The following is a 16,283-nucleotide window of genomic DNA, read 5'->3' as shown; positions in this document are numbered from 1 at the left end:
ACGACACTTTAGGTTCCCTTTCGAAGGCGGCCATAGAGCTACGGCTGCAAATACAGCCGATCTCCCCCTACCCACCCAGCCACCCACACTTGGAGGGGTGGCGGTGGAGGTCGGGCGTTTGAATGGGAACCGGAAGTGAACTCGGTACCTCGCTGCCCTTTCCTATCTCTACGACCCCGTAACGAATGCACGTGGGAAAACGGCCTTCTCGTAAGTCCCCCGCCCCCGCCCAGGTGAGGAGCTGGAGAGAATTGGGGTTTGCAAAAATGGAATAGGGAACGGGGGTGGTGGGGGGCGAGAATACTACGCCCGGGGTTGCATTCTTTGCATTGCACCACCCTTTGCAATTGCAAGCCAGGCCGGGGTCCGAAGGGGGAGGCATCTCAGTTTTTGCAAAAATTAGAAGCTGCGGGGATTCGGGTGGGTGCAAGGGGGAGACAGCGGTGCACCAGAATCCGGGGGGGAAGAGAGCGAATTTTGCTTTTAGGTACGTCAAGAGATGCCAGGGAGGGGCTCCTTTGGTTGCTAAAGACCCCGGATTCCTTCCCCCCGGCTATCCTGCTGGCTTGCACTGCCTGCCTCCCAGCCACGTAAGACGAGGTTGCTGGATCGGGCCAATGGCCCACCTAAGTACCGCATCCTGTTCTCACAGCGGCTGATCATTATGATGGGAAACCCGCAAGCAGGATGCAAGCACAAGAGAGCAGCCCGACTCCTGCAGCTTCCAGCAACTCAGAAGCATTTCTGCTTCCAGCTGTGCAGGCGGAGCATAGTCGTCAAGGCTAGTACTGTTGGATGCAGAATAATTTTGCCCAGCTTGAATCTTAAGCTAAACAGGCCAGTGGTTTGCTTTGAAAAAGGAATATGTTCCTATGTAATCTAAGAAGCCAGAGCATCTTGTTTTGCATGCACAAGGTCCCTGGTTCAATCCTCGACTTCTCCAGTTGTTGTTGTTGTTGTTGTTTAGTCGCGTCCGACTCTTCGTGACCCCCTGGACCAGAGCACACCAGGCATTCCTGTCTTCCACTGCCTCCCGCAGTTTGGTCAGACTCATGTTTGTAGCTTCGAGAACACTGTCCAACCATCTCGCCCTCCGTCGTCCCCTTCTCCTTGTGCCCTCCATCTTTCCCAACATCGGGGTCTTTTCCAGGGAGTCTTCTCTTCTCATGAGGTGGCCAAAGTCTTGGAGCCTCAGCTTCGCGATCTGTCCTTCCAGTGAGCACTCAGGGCTGATTTCCTTCAGAATGGATAGGTTTGATCTTCTTGCAGTCCATGGGACTCTCAAGAATCTCCTCCAGCACCATAATTCAAAAGCATCAATTCTTCGGTGATCAGCCTTCTTTATGGTCCAGCTCTCACTTCCATACATCACTGCTGGGAAACATGGGCCTTTGTTGGCAAGGTGATGTCTCTGCTTTTTAAGATGCTGTCTAGGTTTGTCATTGCTTTTCTCCCAAGAAGCAGGCATCTTTTAATTTTGGTAGGTCTGCAAATGTCCCCTAACTGTCTGAAACTCTGAAGAGCCACTGCAAGTCAGAGTAAGTCATATTGAGCTGGATGGACCAATGGTCTGTCTTGGCATAAGGTCCGTTCCGGTGTTCCTAGATTTGCCGTCTTTATATTTTATTTCTGCCAAGGAGGAACCTGCACCATAGAATCAGAGTTTGAAGGGACCCTTAGGATTGTCTAGTTCAACACCCTGCAATGCAGGAATAGTAATAATAATAATAATAATAATAATAATAATAATAATAATTTATTATTTATACCCCGCTCACCTGGCTGGGTTTCCCTAGCCACTCTGGGAGGCTCCCAACAAAAGATTAAAAACAATAAAAGATCAAACTTCCCTGAACAGGACTGCCTTCAGATGTCTTCTAAAAGTCAGATAGTTTATTTCTTTCACATCTGATGGGAGGGCGTTCCACAGGGTGGGCACCACCACCAAGAAGGCCCTCTGCCTGGTTCCCTGTAACCTCACTTGTCGCAGAGAGGGAACCGCCAGAAGGCCCTCGGAGCTGGACCTCAGTGTCCGGGCAGAACGATGGGGGTGAGGGCCGAGGCCGTTCAGGGCTTTAAGGTTAGGTTACCAGATTATTTTAAATGAATCCGGGGACACTTTTCAACTTCAGCGGATTTTGTACGGGGACTGATTTGTAAATCCGGCTAACCTTACTTTAAAGGTCAGCACCAACACTTTGAATTGTACTCGGAAACGTATTGGGAGCCAATGTAGGTCTTTCAGGACCGGTGTGATACGGTCTCGGCAGCCGCTCCCAGTCACCAGTCTAGCTGCTGCATTCTGGATTGGTTGTAGCTATCCTATAGGGATCGAACCTGCAGCCTGGGCATTATCAGCACCACGCTTTAACAAATTGAGCCCTCCAGGCTTAAGGCTTGGGATGGGCTTTCCAATATCGGGAGAGGCCATTTCTTCTTTGCCCCAGAACCCCAGGTGTGTGACCTGATGTCTCTAGCACTTTGCAGAGGCTTCTTCAGCCTGCGCAACCTTCATCTGCATCTACACTGGGAACTGTAGTTCGTGAAGTGTGCTGTGAATTGTAGTGCTGTGAGGGATAAACTACAGTCACACAGCCACAGGGCTGTATTCTTAGTACACTTCTGTAACTTCTTTTGCATGTCCCCAGATATTCCTAGTTCCTTTTTTTTTACATCAATTCTTACTGAGTTCTTTTTTTATATATTTTGGCTCCCTCTTTAACATAGTTGTTTACGTTTAACTACTCTGAGATTTCCCCCATTGCATTTGGTCGTTGGGTAGGCTTCCAAGCTGCAGCATACAGGCTTTGAAGTTTATATAAATGTCTGGATTTTACGCAGCATTTACGATCTATCCTTGACCGATGTGAACAGACATTTTAAGTGTGCAGCAGCTGTGAAAATGGTGAATTTGGTGCTGGGGATCATTAGGAAAGAAATTGAAAATAAAACTGCCTACAGTGGTACCTCGGGTTAAGTACTTAATTCGTTCCGGAGGTCCGTTCGTAACCTGAAACTGTTCTTAACCTGAAGTACCACTTTAGCTAATGGGGCCTACCGCTGCCGCCGCGCTGCTGGAACATGATTTCTGTTTTCATCCTGAAGCAAAGTTCTTAACCCGAGCTAATATTTCTGGGTTAGCGGAGTCTGTAACCTGAAGCGTATGTAACCCGAGGTACCACTGTATAGCATTTTCTACGGTACCTGAAGTCCAGAGACATCTACAAAGACAAAAGTAGATTTTCCTGGGTTTTCCACTGTTCGGCTATTCGAATCCTAGCTGCAGCTACCATCCATGTCAGAAGCTGTTTTAGAACAGCAAGGTTTCATAGTAGGCCTGTTGAAGTCAATGGACACGACAAACTTCTATTTATTGATTTCAGTGTGTCTGCCTTTGAGTAGGTCTTGGTTGAAACCAACTCAGAATGGCCATCTTTTCTTGGCTGTCTCTGATTCTTATGGTCTCATTTCATTTCACTTTTCCCCACAGGAGAAGCTCTGGCAGATTGCAGGCAATGCCCAGTTTTTTGCTCCGAAAGCCTCTTCTTAAAACAAGGAAGACGTATTAGCCTTTGCTGGGCTAAGCAGGGTGGCCGTCACTCAATTCAGGAGCAGCTGTGGACGAAAGTGGCCTTGGACCAACTCGGAGCAAAGAGACCCTTCCTCCGAGTACAAATTGGAGATGGAAGAGGATGATTCAGCTGGGACCAAAGCCCAAAGACACTTCCAGATCACCCAGGCCAGAGGCAGTGGAGCCTTCTGGGAAAAAACAGTGTGCAAGCTCCAGAGCGAGGCCTACAGCAGCTCAGACGAACAGCAATGGCACTTTCACCAGTTCTGCTACCAGGAAGCCGAGGGGCCCCGGGAGGTTTGCAGCCGACTCCACCATCTTTGCCATCAGTGGCTGAAGCCGGAAAGGCACACCAAGGCTCAGATGCTGGACCTGGTGGTCCTGGAGAAGTTCCTGGCTGTCCTCCCCCCGGAGATGGAGAACTGGGTGAGGGAGTGCGGAGCGGAGACCTGTTCCCAGGCGGTGGCCCTGGCCGAAGGTTTCCTCATGAGCCAGGAGGCAGAGCAACGGGTGAGCCACAGCAACAATTTTATTATGTGCTGCCCATTGACTGGGTTGCCGCAGTCACTCTGGGCGGCTTCCGGCAAAATATAAAAACACAATAAAACACCAAACACAAAAAACAGGTCTGCCTTCAGTCTTCTAAAAGTCATATAGTTGTTTTATCTCCTTGACATCTGATGGGAAGGTGCCACCACCTTATCTGGAATTTGTTTTCACTCTTAACATTGTTGGGGAATACGGTTAGGTAAAGGTAAAGGGACCCCTGGGCAGTAGGTCCAGTCACGGACGACTTTGGGGTTGCGGCGCTCATCTTGCTTTACTGGCCGAGGGAGCCGGCGTACAGCTTCCGGGTCATGTGGCCAGCATGACTAAGCCGCTTCTGGTGAACCAGAGCAGCGCACGGAAACGCCGTTTACCTTCCTGCCAGAGCGGTATCTATTTATCTACTTGCACTTTGACGTGCTTTCGAATTGCTAGGTTGGCAGGAGCAGGGCCTGAGCAACGGGAGCTCACCCCGTCGCGGGGATTCGAACCGCCGACCTTCTGATCGGCAAGCCCTAGGCTCAGCGGTTTAGACCACCAGCACCACCCACCTCCCATAACATTGTTAGGTTCCTCTTAAACTAGTTCCTGCAAGCCTTGCAGTCAAGCTGTACCCTTGCATACGTGAGATTCGCCTTACTGATAGTGGGTCCAGCAGAATTTCTACCTCAGAAGGCACTACACAGGGGAATTTAGGTCTGGGGACATAAAGCACCCCTGACCAGATACTTCATTCAGCCTTCTCTGGAAGGACATCTCGGAAGACCAGTCCCAAGTAGAGAGAGTGCTGTTGCTCCTGGGTCATCTGTGCATTGTGAGACCAGGAGGCTGGACTAGACGGGCCATTGGCCTGATCCAGCAGCCGCTTGTATTTTTAGGAATCCACCCCTTTCCCCTGCTCCATTGTCCTCTACTTCCTTTGCTACTTCTTGTTGTTTCACCTGAAGGCAGCTGTTTAGGGAAGCTTTTAATGTTTGACGGACTATTGTATTTTAATATTTTGTTGGAAGCAGCCCAGAGTGGCAGCGGAATCCCAGCCAGATGGGCGGGGTATAAATAATAAATTATTATTATTATTATTATTATTATTATTAATTTTGGATGCAGGAGCTGTTAGCTGGAGGAGCCACGGAGGGAGAGGGAGCTGCAATGGGCACCAGACTTGGGCTGTTACCATTTAACGGTGTGCCGCCAGTGGCTGAAACCTTATTGGGTAAGAATGAGTGCAGAATATTATTTCCACTTGGTCACTCTTTAGACCCTCTGGAATTGTGAGTGGATTGATGTAATTCGTTTACCAAAAAAATTAAACATTGCATATAAAGCCTCATGCCACATAATTAAAAACAAATCCTTATTTCCTGATGAATAGCTTTTGTGCTATAACATAACTTAAATAGAAACCTATCTTTGGAAAGATTTTTCCTCAGAAAGCAGTTTATTTTTTAAAAATCCTATTTACAGGATGTTATAGCCAATGTTCATCTCTTATTATTAATTCTTCTTTGCTTTGTTATTTTTATTTTCTTTATCTTTTCTCTTTTATATTTTTGTGTTTAATTTTGCTGTAACTAATGTATATGTAAGATGATATTTTAAATCAATAAGGATGAATTAAAAAAAATTAAAAATCTGATTTTTAAAATTTATTTTTTAAAAAATCATTGATTTTTATTCACCCTGCCTCCCTGCTTCTTTTGTCTCCCTCACAGGTGGCGGAACCACCATGGAGATGTCAATTAGGCCTTCTTACTGTGATGGAGTGGAAACAGTTACTTCGCAGTCACTTGATCAGGTAGGAGATAGAATACCGGAGAACTGAGCCAGGCACAACCCAGGCGTCTCCTCTGGAGCTCTCCGTGGTCCTGAAAGAACCTGCCTTCCCCCATCACTTGTGTTTAAGATGCCCCCCCATCTTGAAGGCTCTGAACACCACAAGGAAAGCTCTGGGTTTTGCAGCAGAGCCTCCAGTTTCTGCAGTCTTTTTTCTTCTCTTTTTTCGGATTGCTGCCTTAGCTGTGCATAGTAACTGTTTTTAAGGACCATGAATAATCATAGTTTAGAGGTCCCGGGCCCTAAGTCAGACTATCCTCCACCAGGGCCAGGGCCTTCTCAGTGATGGCTCCAACCTGGTGGAATGCTCTGTCCCATGAGACCAGGGCCCTGCAGGACTTAACTTCCTTCCTCAGGGCCTGTAAGACAGAGTTATTCTGCCTGGCTTTCAATTTGAACTTAGCCTGATCTTTCATTCCCCTTCCTTCCCTCACTCTCCCCTTTTTGTGAAGATTAGCCGCTCTGGGATCCCACAGCGAATTCTCCCCTGGTCTCCTCGCTGGCCCAAATGGGGCTAATTTAGCCAGCTAGCCCTGGTGATCATCTAATGTTTATTGGATGGATTTCCCCCTAAATTTGAATTCTGAATTTATTGTTATTCACGTTTCATACTGTATTTTATTCTGTTTTTTTGTTGCATCAATTAAGTGTTTTAAATTTATTGTTAGCTGCCCTGAGCCCGGTTTTCTGAACCAGGAAGGGCGGGGTACAAATAAAAAATTATTATTATTATTTTGCAGGACCCAGTGCCCTTTGAGGCGGTGGCTGTCTTTTTCACGGAGGAGGAGTGGACTCTGTTGGATCCGAGCCAGAGGGCTCTGCACAGAGAAGTCATGGAGGAGAACTACTGGAACCTGGCTTCTCTGGGTAAGGTTCCCTCTTTGGCCTTGGCTGATAGGTCCGGGACGTGGGAATTGCTGCAGCTCTTTATCTGTATTCATGCCCATCTGTCCAGGACACCTCATAGCTCAATAGTAGCCATTCCCAGTCAGTTTAGATAGCACTGATCTAGACTGACCAATGGTGTGACCAGGTGTGCATAAATGAGGTAGCTTTCCAAGCTCAGTGGAAAAGTATCTGTCTCATGAGACCCGGGCCCTGCAGGATCTGATTTCTTTCCACAGGGCCTGTAAGACAGAGTTGTTCCGCCTGGCCTTTGGCTTGGAGTCAATTTGATTCCCTCCCCCTCTTTCTTTCTTTTTTCCTTTCTCTTTCTGTGTTGGAACTCCTATTTGGGGACTTCCCTGGCTTTTTTCTGACCCATGTAGGACCAGTACAGATAGCTGGCCTTGGTGAAGACTTGACATTTTTATCCCCAAAAAAGTTTTTGATTGAGTTTCCACTAAAATGCGGGTGCATTTTAATGTTTTAATGTTGTATTTTAATCTTGTTTTTTAAGCTGTATTTCAATCAATTGTTTTTATATTTGGTGTTAGCCGCCCTGAGCCCGGTCTTGGCTGGGGAGGGCAGGGTATAAATAAAAAATTTTATTATTATATTAGTGGGAAAGTATCTGCTCTCAGAGGGACGCGGGTGGCGCTGTGGGTTAAACCACTGAGCCTAGGACTTGCCGATCAGAATGTCGGCGGTTCAAATCCCCGCGACGGGGTGAGCTCCCGTTGCTCGTTGAACTGCCAACCTAGCAGTTCAAAAGCACATCAAAGTGCAAGTAGATAAGTAGGTACCGCTCCAGCGGGAAGGTAAACGGCATTTCTGTGCGTTGCTCTGGTTCGCCAGAAGCGGCTTAGTCATGGTGGCTACATGACCTGGAAGCTGTATGCCGGCTCCCTTGGCCAATAAAGCGAGATGAGCGCCACAACCCCAGACTCAGCCACAACTGGACCTAATGGTCAGGGGTCCCTTTACCTTTACCTTTATCTGCTCTCAGGGTCAGAGCGTAGTGCTGATAACACCAAGGTTGCAGGTTTGATTCCCATATAGGGCAGCTGCATATTCCTGCGTTGCAGGGGGGTTGGACTAGATCATCCTCAGGTTCCCTTCCAACTCTCTGATTCTATGACTGTCTCAAAGTAGGTGTGAGAATACCCAGCGGTGTTCCTCATACCTTCTCTATGTACTTCATCACATCAGTTTCCAGTTAATGCTAGTCAACAGGAGCTACTTAATAGTTCATTTCATTTCACTTTTAATTTGTGTACTGCTTTTCTATACAGTGGGTGCTCGGGTTGCGAACATGATCCGTGTGGGATGCACGTTCGCAACCCGCCGTGTTTGCAACCTGCAGCGGTGCGTCTGCGCACGCGCAGGTTGCGATTCGGTGCTTCTGCACATGTGCAAAGTGCAATTTAGAGCTTCTGCACGTGTGCGGCCACCGAAACCCAGAAGTAACCCGTTCAGGTACTTCCGGGTTTCGGTGGGTCTGTAACCCGAAAAAACACAACCTGAAGCATCTGTAACCCGAGGTATGACTGTATTACTATATCCAAGGTGGCTTACAAGCAAACAACAAAACAGACAGCGAAGATCACACATGTAATAACAATCTAATCCGATACAAAAAAAGTCACAATAACCTTGAAATGAACAACTTATATCAAATAGAGCAATATTCACTCATCCATTAGAATGTCACAGTAAACAGTGAAGTTAAATGTCAGCAAATAAAAATTAAACAGTTTACACTTATCAGTTACAATAAAATAAAAATTCCTTCCTGTAGGTGCAACCGGAAGGAATTTTTTAATTTTGTTTCGACTACGGCAGACCAACATGGCTACCTACCTGTAACAACAATTACAATAAAGAATTGCTAAACTATAATCAATGAAAATAATGGCAAGTCAGTGCATAAAATACCTCAAAATATACACCATGTAAAAGGATCAAATTGAGAAACAAAGACACACAACTTATAAAATTATTTTTTTAATATCCCTGAACTCCTCTCTTGTCAGCTGCTTCTGCTTTGCTCAAAGTCATGGCCTAGGGCTAGAGGGTGGGGGCAAGGCAGTGGGGGGGGGAACCATTGCCTGATGGACAGCAGAAAGCTTAGAATCATAGAATCATAGAGTTGGAAGAGACCACAAGGGCCATCGAGTCCAACCCCCTGCCAAGCAGGAAACACCATCAGAGCACTCCTGACATATGGTTGTCAAGCCTCTGCTTAACGACCTCCAAAGATGGAGACTCCACCACACTCCTTGGCAGCAAATTCCACTGTCAAACAGCTCTTACTGTCAGGAAGTTCTTCCTAATGTTTAGGTGGAATCTTCTTTCTTGTAGTTTGGATCCATTGCTCCGTGTCCGCTTCTCTGGAGCAGCAGAAAACAACCTTTCTCCCTCCTCTATGTGACATCCTTTTATATATTTGAACATGGCTATCATATCACCCCTTAACCTCCTCTTCTCGAGGCTAAACATGCCCAGCTTGGCAGGGGGTTGGACTCGATGGCCCTTGTGGTCTCTTCCAACTCTATGATTCTATGATTCAGCTGCCTTAGCCGTTCCTCATAAGGCATCGTTTCCAGGCCTTTGACCATTTTGGTTGCCCTCCTCTGGACACGTTCCAGTTTGTCAGTGTCCTTCTTGAACTGTGGTGCCCAGAACTGGACACAGTACTTAATACAGTCATACCTTGGTACTCGAACAGCTTAGCTCCCAAACAAATTGGCTCCCGAACACCGCAAACCTGGAAGTAAGTGTTCTGGTTTGCAAACGTTTTTTGGAAGCCGAACTTCTGACACAACTTCTGTTTGAGCGCAGGAAGCTCCTGCAGCCAATCGGAAGCCGCGCCCTGGTTTTCGAATGGTTTCGGGAGTCAAACAGACTCCTGGAACGGATTAAGTTTGAGAACCAAGGTACCACTGTATATGGTTCTTGTATTTACTTAATATATTGGTTCTTGTATTCTCTGATCTGAGATCCACCCTGATCAGCCCCCTTCTTTTTATTTCAGGTTATGGAAGTTGGAGCGAGAAGGAGCCTGAACAGCAGAGGAGGAAACCTGAGACAAGACAGAAGCTGAGGGAAAAATCTTTCATCTCTGAAGACGCAGACGTGTGTAAAATCCCAAAGCTAAAAGATGAATGTGACACAGCGAAAAACACAAGGAACACCTCCCCTCAACACGCAACGATTGCAAGCGAGATACTGAGTCTTAGCGCATCTCAAAGAGTGCAAATAGCGGAGCAGCCATACAAATGCTCAGTGTGCGGGAAGAGCTTCAGTCAGAGCAGCAGCCTTACTGATCATCAGAGAATCCACACAGGGGAGAAACCATTTAAATGTTTCTCCCCTGAAAAGGGTTTCTGCGACAGCGATGACCTTCTTTATCATCAAACATTCCAAACCGACGAGAAGCCATATAGATGTTTGGAGTGTGGAAAGAGCTTCAAGCGGAAGACGCACGTCACAGACCATCAGAGGACCCACACGGGAGAAAAAACCGTTTTCGTGCTCAGAGTGCGGGAAGAGCTTCAGTCATAGCACCGGTCTTACTTATCACCGAAGAACCCACACGGGCGAGAAACCGTACAAATGCTCGGAGTGCGGGAAGAACTTCAATTGTAGCCAAACCCTTGCTTTGCACCACAGAATCCACACTGGGGAGAAACCGTACAAATGTCCCGAGTGCGGGAAGAGCTTCAGCCAGAAGATACATGTGATAAACCATCAAAGGACCCACACAGGCGAAAAACCATTTACATGCTCTGAGTGTGGAAAGAGCTTCACCTATAGCACAGGTCTTACCCACCATCAAAGAACCCACACAGGCGAGAGACCCTATAAATGCTCTGAGTGCGGGAAAAGCTTCAGTTGCAGCCAAACCCTTGCTATACACCTCAGAATCCACACCGGAGAGAAACCGTACAAATGCCCGGAGTGCGGGAAAAGCTTCAGCCAGAAGATTCACGTTACGAGCCACCAAAGAACCCACACGGGAGAGAAGCCATATGAATGTTCCAAGTGTGGCAAGAGTTTCAGTCAGTGGACAACCCTTACTAGACACGAAAGAATACACACAGGGGAGAAACCATACAAATGCTCAGAGTGTGAAAGGACCTTCAGTCACAGCAATAGCCTTACTTATCATCAGAGAACCCACAACGAAGTGAAACCGTCCGTTGCTCTGGTTGCTTTTGCCTCTGGCCCCATGACACCCCTGCCGGAAGGCTGCCCTGGAGGGGATATGACCCTCTGGCTGGAAAACATGTCCCACCCCTGACGCAAATGCTTGAAACGTGTGGAAGGATCTCCACTCAAGAGCACCGGTTTCTTGTACCATAGAATCCACTGAAGTGTAGGAGCCATTTGAAAACCGGGTGGAAATGGTTCTTTCCCAAAGTAAAGAATTCACTACAAAACAGACAGATGCTTTGGATCCTAGAAATGTTTGCAGTTGAGAAGGGACTTGAGAGGGGTTGCCCAAATTTCATTTCAGATGATTCACATCCAAACAACATCATATACATATATATATATATATATATAAAAATATGCCATCATCCTCTACCATCTTCCCTCTAGAAGAGTCCCAGGAGAGAGGGAGGGAGGAGAAGACCTCAGGACCAGCTTCTTCTGCATTTGATGGACCCCAGGGAAGGATCCTGGTGACTTACAATATGTTTACAGTGATACCTCGGGTTAAGAACTTAATTTGTTCTGGAGGTCCATTCTTAACCTGAAACTGTTCTTAACCTGAATCACCCCTTTAGCTAATGGGGCCTCCCGCTGCCGCCACGCCACCACCGCACGATTTCTGTTCTCATCCAGAAGCAAAGTTCTTAACCCAAGGTACTATTTCTGGGTTAGCGGAGTCTGTAACCTGAAGCGTCTGTAAACTGAAGCGTCTGTAACCCAAGGTACCACTGTATATTGTTTGCTGTGGGTTTTCTTTTTAAAAATGTATTTTGATGTTATTTGTAATCTGCCTTGCATACAGAGAGTTACGGCGTATAAATAACTGTAGTAATAAGTGAATTAGACTAGAGCGTTCCTCTAACTAAACAGGCCCTGCTAAGCGACAAAGAATCTACACATGCAAATTCCCTAAAATGTCGGAATATTTCGTCGTAGCATCAAAGTTTACTGGTGCACGGAATCCATCTGGGTGGTAAGCGAAGGGCAGTTTACGCAGAGAAGAAGGGCAGGATTGAAACTGAATAAATAATAATTTTGTGGACAGGCTTTCTCGAGGTTACCTCTGTTGAATAAATTTAATCACCTGTGGTGGATGGAGCCCTACCACAAGGATAATCCGTCCTGGGCAAAGGAAAGAAAAGAATCTACAGACTGTCATTGACACCCAACAGTGTTTGAACTTCTACCATATTGTTTTGCTCGGGGAACTCCTGGCATTTTTTGTGTACCTGTTTGCAGATAAATACAGAGCGTGGAGAGAGATCAGATGGGCATCTGGTCCAAGGGACAATTGCCACAACACCAGACCCAGCAAAGCTGCTCCTCTTGTGAGAAACTGTGTTTTGTGTTCTAGTCTCCAGCTATGTTTTGGTTTAGGGACTGCAGCTGTTGTTGGTGAGCCCTCCAGTTGTACAGGGAGAAACGGGCCTCTTCAATATACACCCTTTGGAGAACCATATACATTTCTGGTCCCTGCATCTCCAAGAGGACATCAGAAGTTTTGGGGGATGCATCCCAAGATCTTCGAATCAGCCCAAGATAATGGAAGTGAGTGTGACCTCTCAGCATATTTTGACTCATGGTACAGCGATCACCCCATCGGTCTCACAGATCTCCTAGTTTAAACATAATAGTGGGTTGTAGTTTGACTCATGTATGTATGCATTCTTGGAGATGGGGCCAAGTGCTTAAAATTGGTATATGCTCATACTGTGTATATAGGAAAGTTGAAGATTTTACTTAGAAGGTAACAGTTACAGATAGGTAGCCGTGTTGGTCTGCCATAGTCTTGAATCACAAAATCACAATCACAAGAATCACAAAACAGAGAAACCAGTAGGAGAACACTTCAATCTCCCAGGACATTCTATACAAAATCTCAAAGTAGCTGTTTTACTACAAAGGAATTTCAGAAATAGACTGGAAAGAGAAGCTGCTGAATTGCAACTCATTACCAAACTTAAAACCATGGAGAGACCTGGTCTGAACAAAGACATTGGATTCTTATCTCATTATACATGACTAAGCCATTTTTCACCTTCTCACCCCTTACTTTTTCCTGTAAGACCTATTGCAGTCCTTAAGAGTCGTCAACAGGCTCATCTCAGCTATCTGCCAATCTCCCATTCCCACCACCCTTCTGAGTAATACCCCTCCCCACCTTCTCACTATATAGAAGGATCTGGCAACTTCTGTTTCAGTGTATCTGAAGAAGTGTGCATGCACACGAAAGCTCATACCAAGAATTAACTTAGTTGGTCTTTAAGGTGCTACTGGAAGGAACTTTTTTATTTAGAAGGTAACAGTGAGGCCAATACTTAAAATCCAGGGCCACGTAGCAAATTTTGGTGCTGCCTTCCATCATATATATATATATGTATTTATAAATCGAGGGCTCATCTCGTTCACTGGAGAAATCCTTTGTATCTGTCTGTATGCCTAAAGATCCTCACTGTGGAAACGGAATAAGGAAATAAGTTACTGAAACCTCTCGTGTCAGTAAGCAGTGCTCTTCAGCCTTTGATGACAACTCCCATCATCTCTGACCAAGATAGCTGGGGATGGTGGGAGTTGTAGAACAGCATCTCGGGACCCAAGCTTGAAAAGAGATTGGGGCAATAGGGCTTGCAACATGGAAGGCAAACTCTAAAACCACTTCTGGGGGTGGGGGAAGGTTTTGGTCTGAGCCCAAGGTCGCATCAACACGATATATTGGCTCAAGATATACGCTGGTGGTTCCCAATTAGAGAAGTGCTGTGGCCCCCCTGTTTTTCAAAAGCCAAAGCCACGGACCTCCTGCGTTTTAGAATGTTGGTATTTTTCTGGTAGTTTTCGTTATGTGAATGGTGCCACCATACCCTCCAACATTTCCCCATGCAAAACTGGGGTGTACATCTTCCAGCCAGGCACCTGATCTTGGATTGGGGACGGACAGACACGATTTTGGGTTGAGTTACAGATAGGTAGCCGTGTTGGTCTGCCATAGTCAAAATAAAAAAATTCCTTCCAGTAGCACCTTAAAGACCAACTAAGTTAGTTCTTGGTATGAGCTCTCGTGTGCATGCACACTTCTTCAGATACACAGGCTCATCTCAGCTATCTGCCAATCACCCATTCCCACCACCCTTCTGAGTAATACCCCTCCCCACCTTCTCACTATATAGAAGGATCTGGCAACTTCTGTTTCAGTGTATCTGAAGAAGTGTGCATGCACACGAAAGCTCATACCAAGAACTAACTTAGTTGGTCTTTAAGGTGCTACTGGAAGGAATTTTTTTATTTTTATTTTGGGTTGGTTACGCAGACCAGCAATTGGGAGCCACACATATACACTATACATGATCTCAATTATTCTTGAACGGTTTGAACTGTTGTTTTTAACTTGTTTAAAAATGGTGTTATCGTGGTTTTATTATTTTTGTAAACCACATTGAGGGGTTCTTTTTAAATGTTAATGAAATAAAGACACATTTAAAGCACATTTATTCCACTTCAACAGCCATGTTCTCCCCCCAAGAATCTTGGCTACTGTCGTCGTCCCCTCCCAGAGCTACAATTCCCCATACCCATAACAAACTAAACTTCCCAGGATTCTTTGGGGAAAGTTCTGTGCTTTAAATCTTCACTATGGATGTGACTGCAGTTTACCTTTGGGCTTCTAATAAATGAGGTTAGCCTGATTTGGGCAGCTATACTTTGCAACAGACTGTAGAAACTGGCCCAGGAGGGGGTGAAGGTTGTTGAGAAAAGAAGCCCAGAGGAACAAATAGAGCTGTCCCTGCCCCTACTCACAAGGCAAGTTCATGTCTTTTTGCTCTGTATGTGGATCTATGGGTTCCACTGCCTGATGTGTGCAGGTGTGGCTGTACAAAAATAAAGAAATAGCAGTTACCACTACTTGTGTGTATGACTCCCTGGTGCGCTTGCCAAGGAGGGCACTGGACTTCATTTCTTAGTAACCGTAACAATAGGGAGGGCCCTGCTGTTGGCATACAACCAAGGAAGCGGGGGCAATTGGCAGGTCCCCAGCTGGCTCCATCCCACCGGCCGGTGTACCGGATGAACTCCAGTCCTTGTTGCCGCATGAATCAGCAACCCGAACTTCAAAAGCTAGGGCACACTCTAATCAGCAGAGAGAACGCTACACAACAGAAGTGCCGGGAGAGTATGTGTGAGCATTTTACAAGCAGTTTATTCAGCATCAGGACAAAAGGAAAACATGTCTGACCCCTTTCATGTCCAAAGCAAGCCGGCATAAGCAATAGCTATACACAAACGGAAGTTCCCAGCAAGCTGTGTTGGAGTGTAAACAGACATGTGACACACAACAGTCTCATGCCTGCCCCTTAAGGTGGAACGGAATATCCCAACACCTGCCACTTCCTTTTTGCTGCTTCCCTGACTCTGGAATTAATATCTTAGTCAAGCTTGGGGTGTCAGTGGTGCCCCTGTTGAAGAGCAAATATGGAAGGCCAAAGCTAAGATGTGTTGGGAAGGGGGGGAAATGAACAGTTGATGGGGGGGATTTTTTATTATCCACTCAATGTACTGATCACCTGACACATTAAAAATATATATCCAAGTGACTTAAAGCATTACAATAAAAAAGTAACGTGAAGCCCAGAAAGAGCAACAAAAATACGATAAGTAGACAAATCATCCTAATCCATCAAATTCAGAAAAGTCTTGCCAGGCACTAAAATGGTGCCAGGTGGACTTCACTGGGAGCATTCTGCAAGTGGGGAGCCACAACTGAAAAGGCCCTGTGGCTTGTCGCAAACCTCCCTCAGCAGAAGCAACTGAAGGACAAGCTCATGCAACTACTGAAAGGTCCTGGTAGGTGCAAGTAATCCAGACCATGAAGAGAGGATCGCGGCATCTGATGAGACTCACCCATGAAGGCCTCACAAATATGTGGGTGGAATGATTATTCACAATTCATATAGGTAATTTGACTGATGGTCAACAGAATGCTGCAGTTTCTGGGTTCTAGCCAGCCAGCCAGCCAGAAAACTGGATGGTCAAATAGTGCTGTAGGTTTATAGCATAGATAGGTCCTCAGTATGGTTTAATTTTCTTCAGTAGGCGTTTCACTGGCCACAACCTTGGACAACTTCTGTTTTGTAATTTTTATATATGTTTGCAAGCAGAGTTGTTCATGTCCCAATAATCACTTTCATTTGCTTGTCACGGGGGGTGTTGGGCTTTTTGTCTCCTGCATTTGGCCAACTCC

At 46.2% G+C, this 16,283-nt stretch overlaps 2 protein-coding genes across 5 annotated transcripts in view; one reads left to right on the top strand and one right to left on the bottom strand.

Moving 5' to 3' along the window:
- LOC308469895 (zinc finger protein 75D-like) lies at positions 1-10,532 on the top strand. Of its 2 annotated transcripts, none has more exons than XM_080992978.1 (6): positions 1-210; positions 3,491-4,081; positions 5,225-5,330; positions 5,830-5,912; positions 6,691-6,817; positions 9,867-10,532. In XM_080992978.1, exons 2-6 carry the CDS (start codon positions 3,683-3,685, stop codon positions 10,394-10,396), a joined length of 1,245 nt encoding a protein of 414 aa, XP_080849104.1. In that variant the 5' UTR covers positions 1-210; positions 3,491-3,682; the 3' UTR covers positions 10,397-10,532. The 2 variants fall into 2 exon arrangements, with proteins under 2 accessions (XP_080849104.1, XP_080849103.1); XM_080992977.1 differs by having other exon boundaries at positions 1-233.
- A 4,692-nt stretch (positions 10,533-15,224) lies between these two features.
- Positions 15,225-16,283, bottom strand: part of LOC308469415 (vomeronasal type-2 receptor 26-like) — an 18,268-nt gene continuing 17,209 nt past the window's right edge. For all 3 annotated transcript variants that reach the window (XM_080991846.1, XM_080991845.1, XM_080991847.1), the window contains one exon: positions 15,225-16,283. This exon is cut by the window's right edge and continues 1,602 nt beyond it. The gene's annotated coding sequence lies outside the window, so the exon portion shown is untranslated.

Source organism: Podarcis pityusensis (assembly GCF_964106645.2).
Source record: "Podarcis pityusensis genome assembly, chromosome: 2".
Classification (NCBI taxonomy): domain Eukaryota; kingdom Metazoa; phylum Chordata; class Lepidosauria; order Squamata; family Lacertidae; genus Podarcis; species Podarcis pityusensis.
The sequence above is the reverse complement of the archived record's forward strand: the minus strand, read 5'-3'. Positions and strand labels throughout refer to the sequence as shown.

What these genes read in the sequence shown, in the direction of transcription:
- LOC308469895 (XM_080992978.1), top strand. Translation starts at nt 3,683, where the DNA reads ATGGAAGAGGATGATTCAGCTGGGACCAAAGCCCAAAGACACTTCCAG. An exon ending in GCCAGGAGGCAGAGCAACGG is followed by an intron (nt 4,082 to 5,224) that starts GTGAGCCACAGC and finishes TTTTGGATGCAG; the next exon opens with GAGCTGTTAGCTGGAGGAGC. An exon ending in AGTGGCTGAAACCTTATTGG is followed by an intron (nt 5,331 to 5,829) that starts GTAAGAATGAGT and finishes TCTCCCTCACAG; the next exon opens with GTGGCGGAACCACCATGGAG.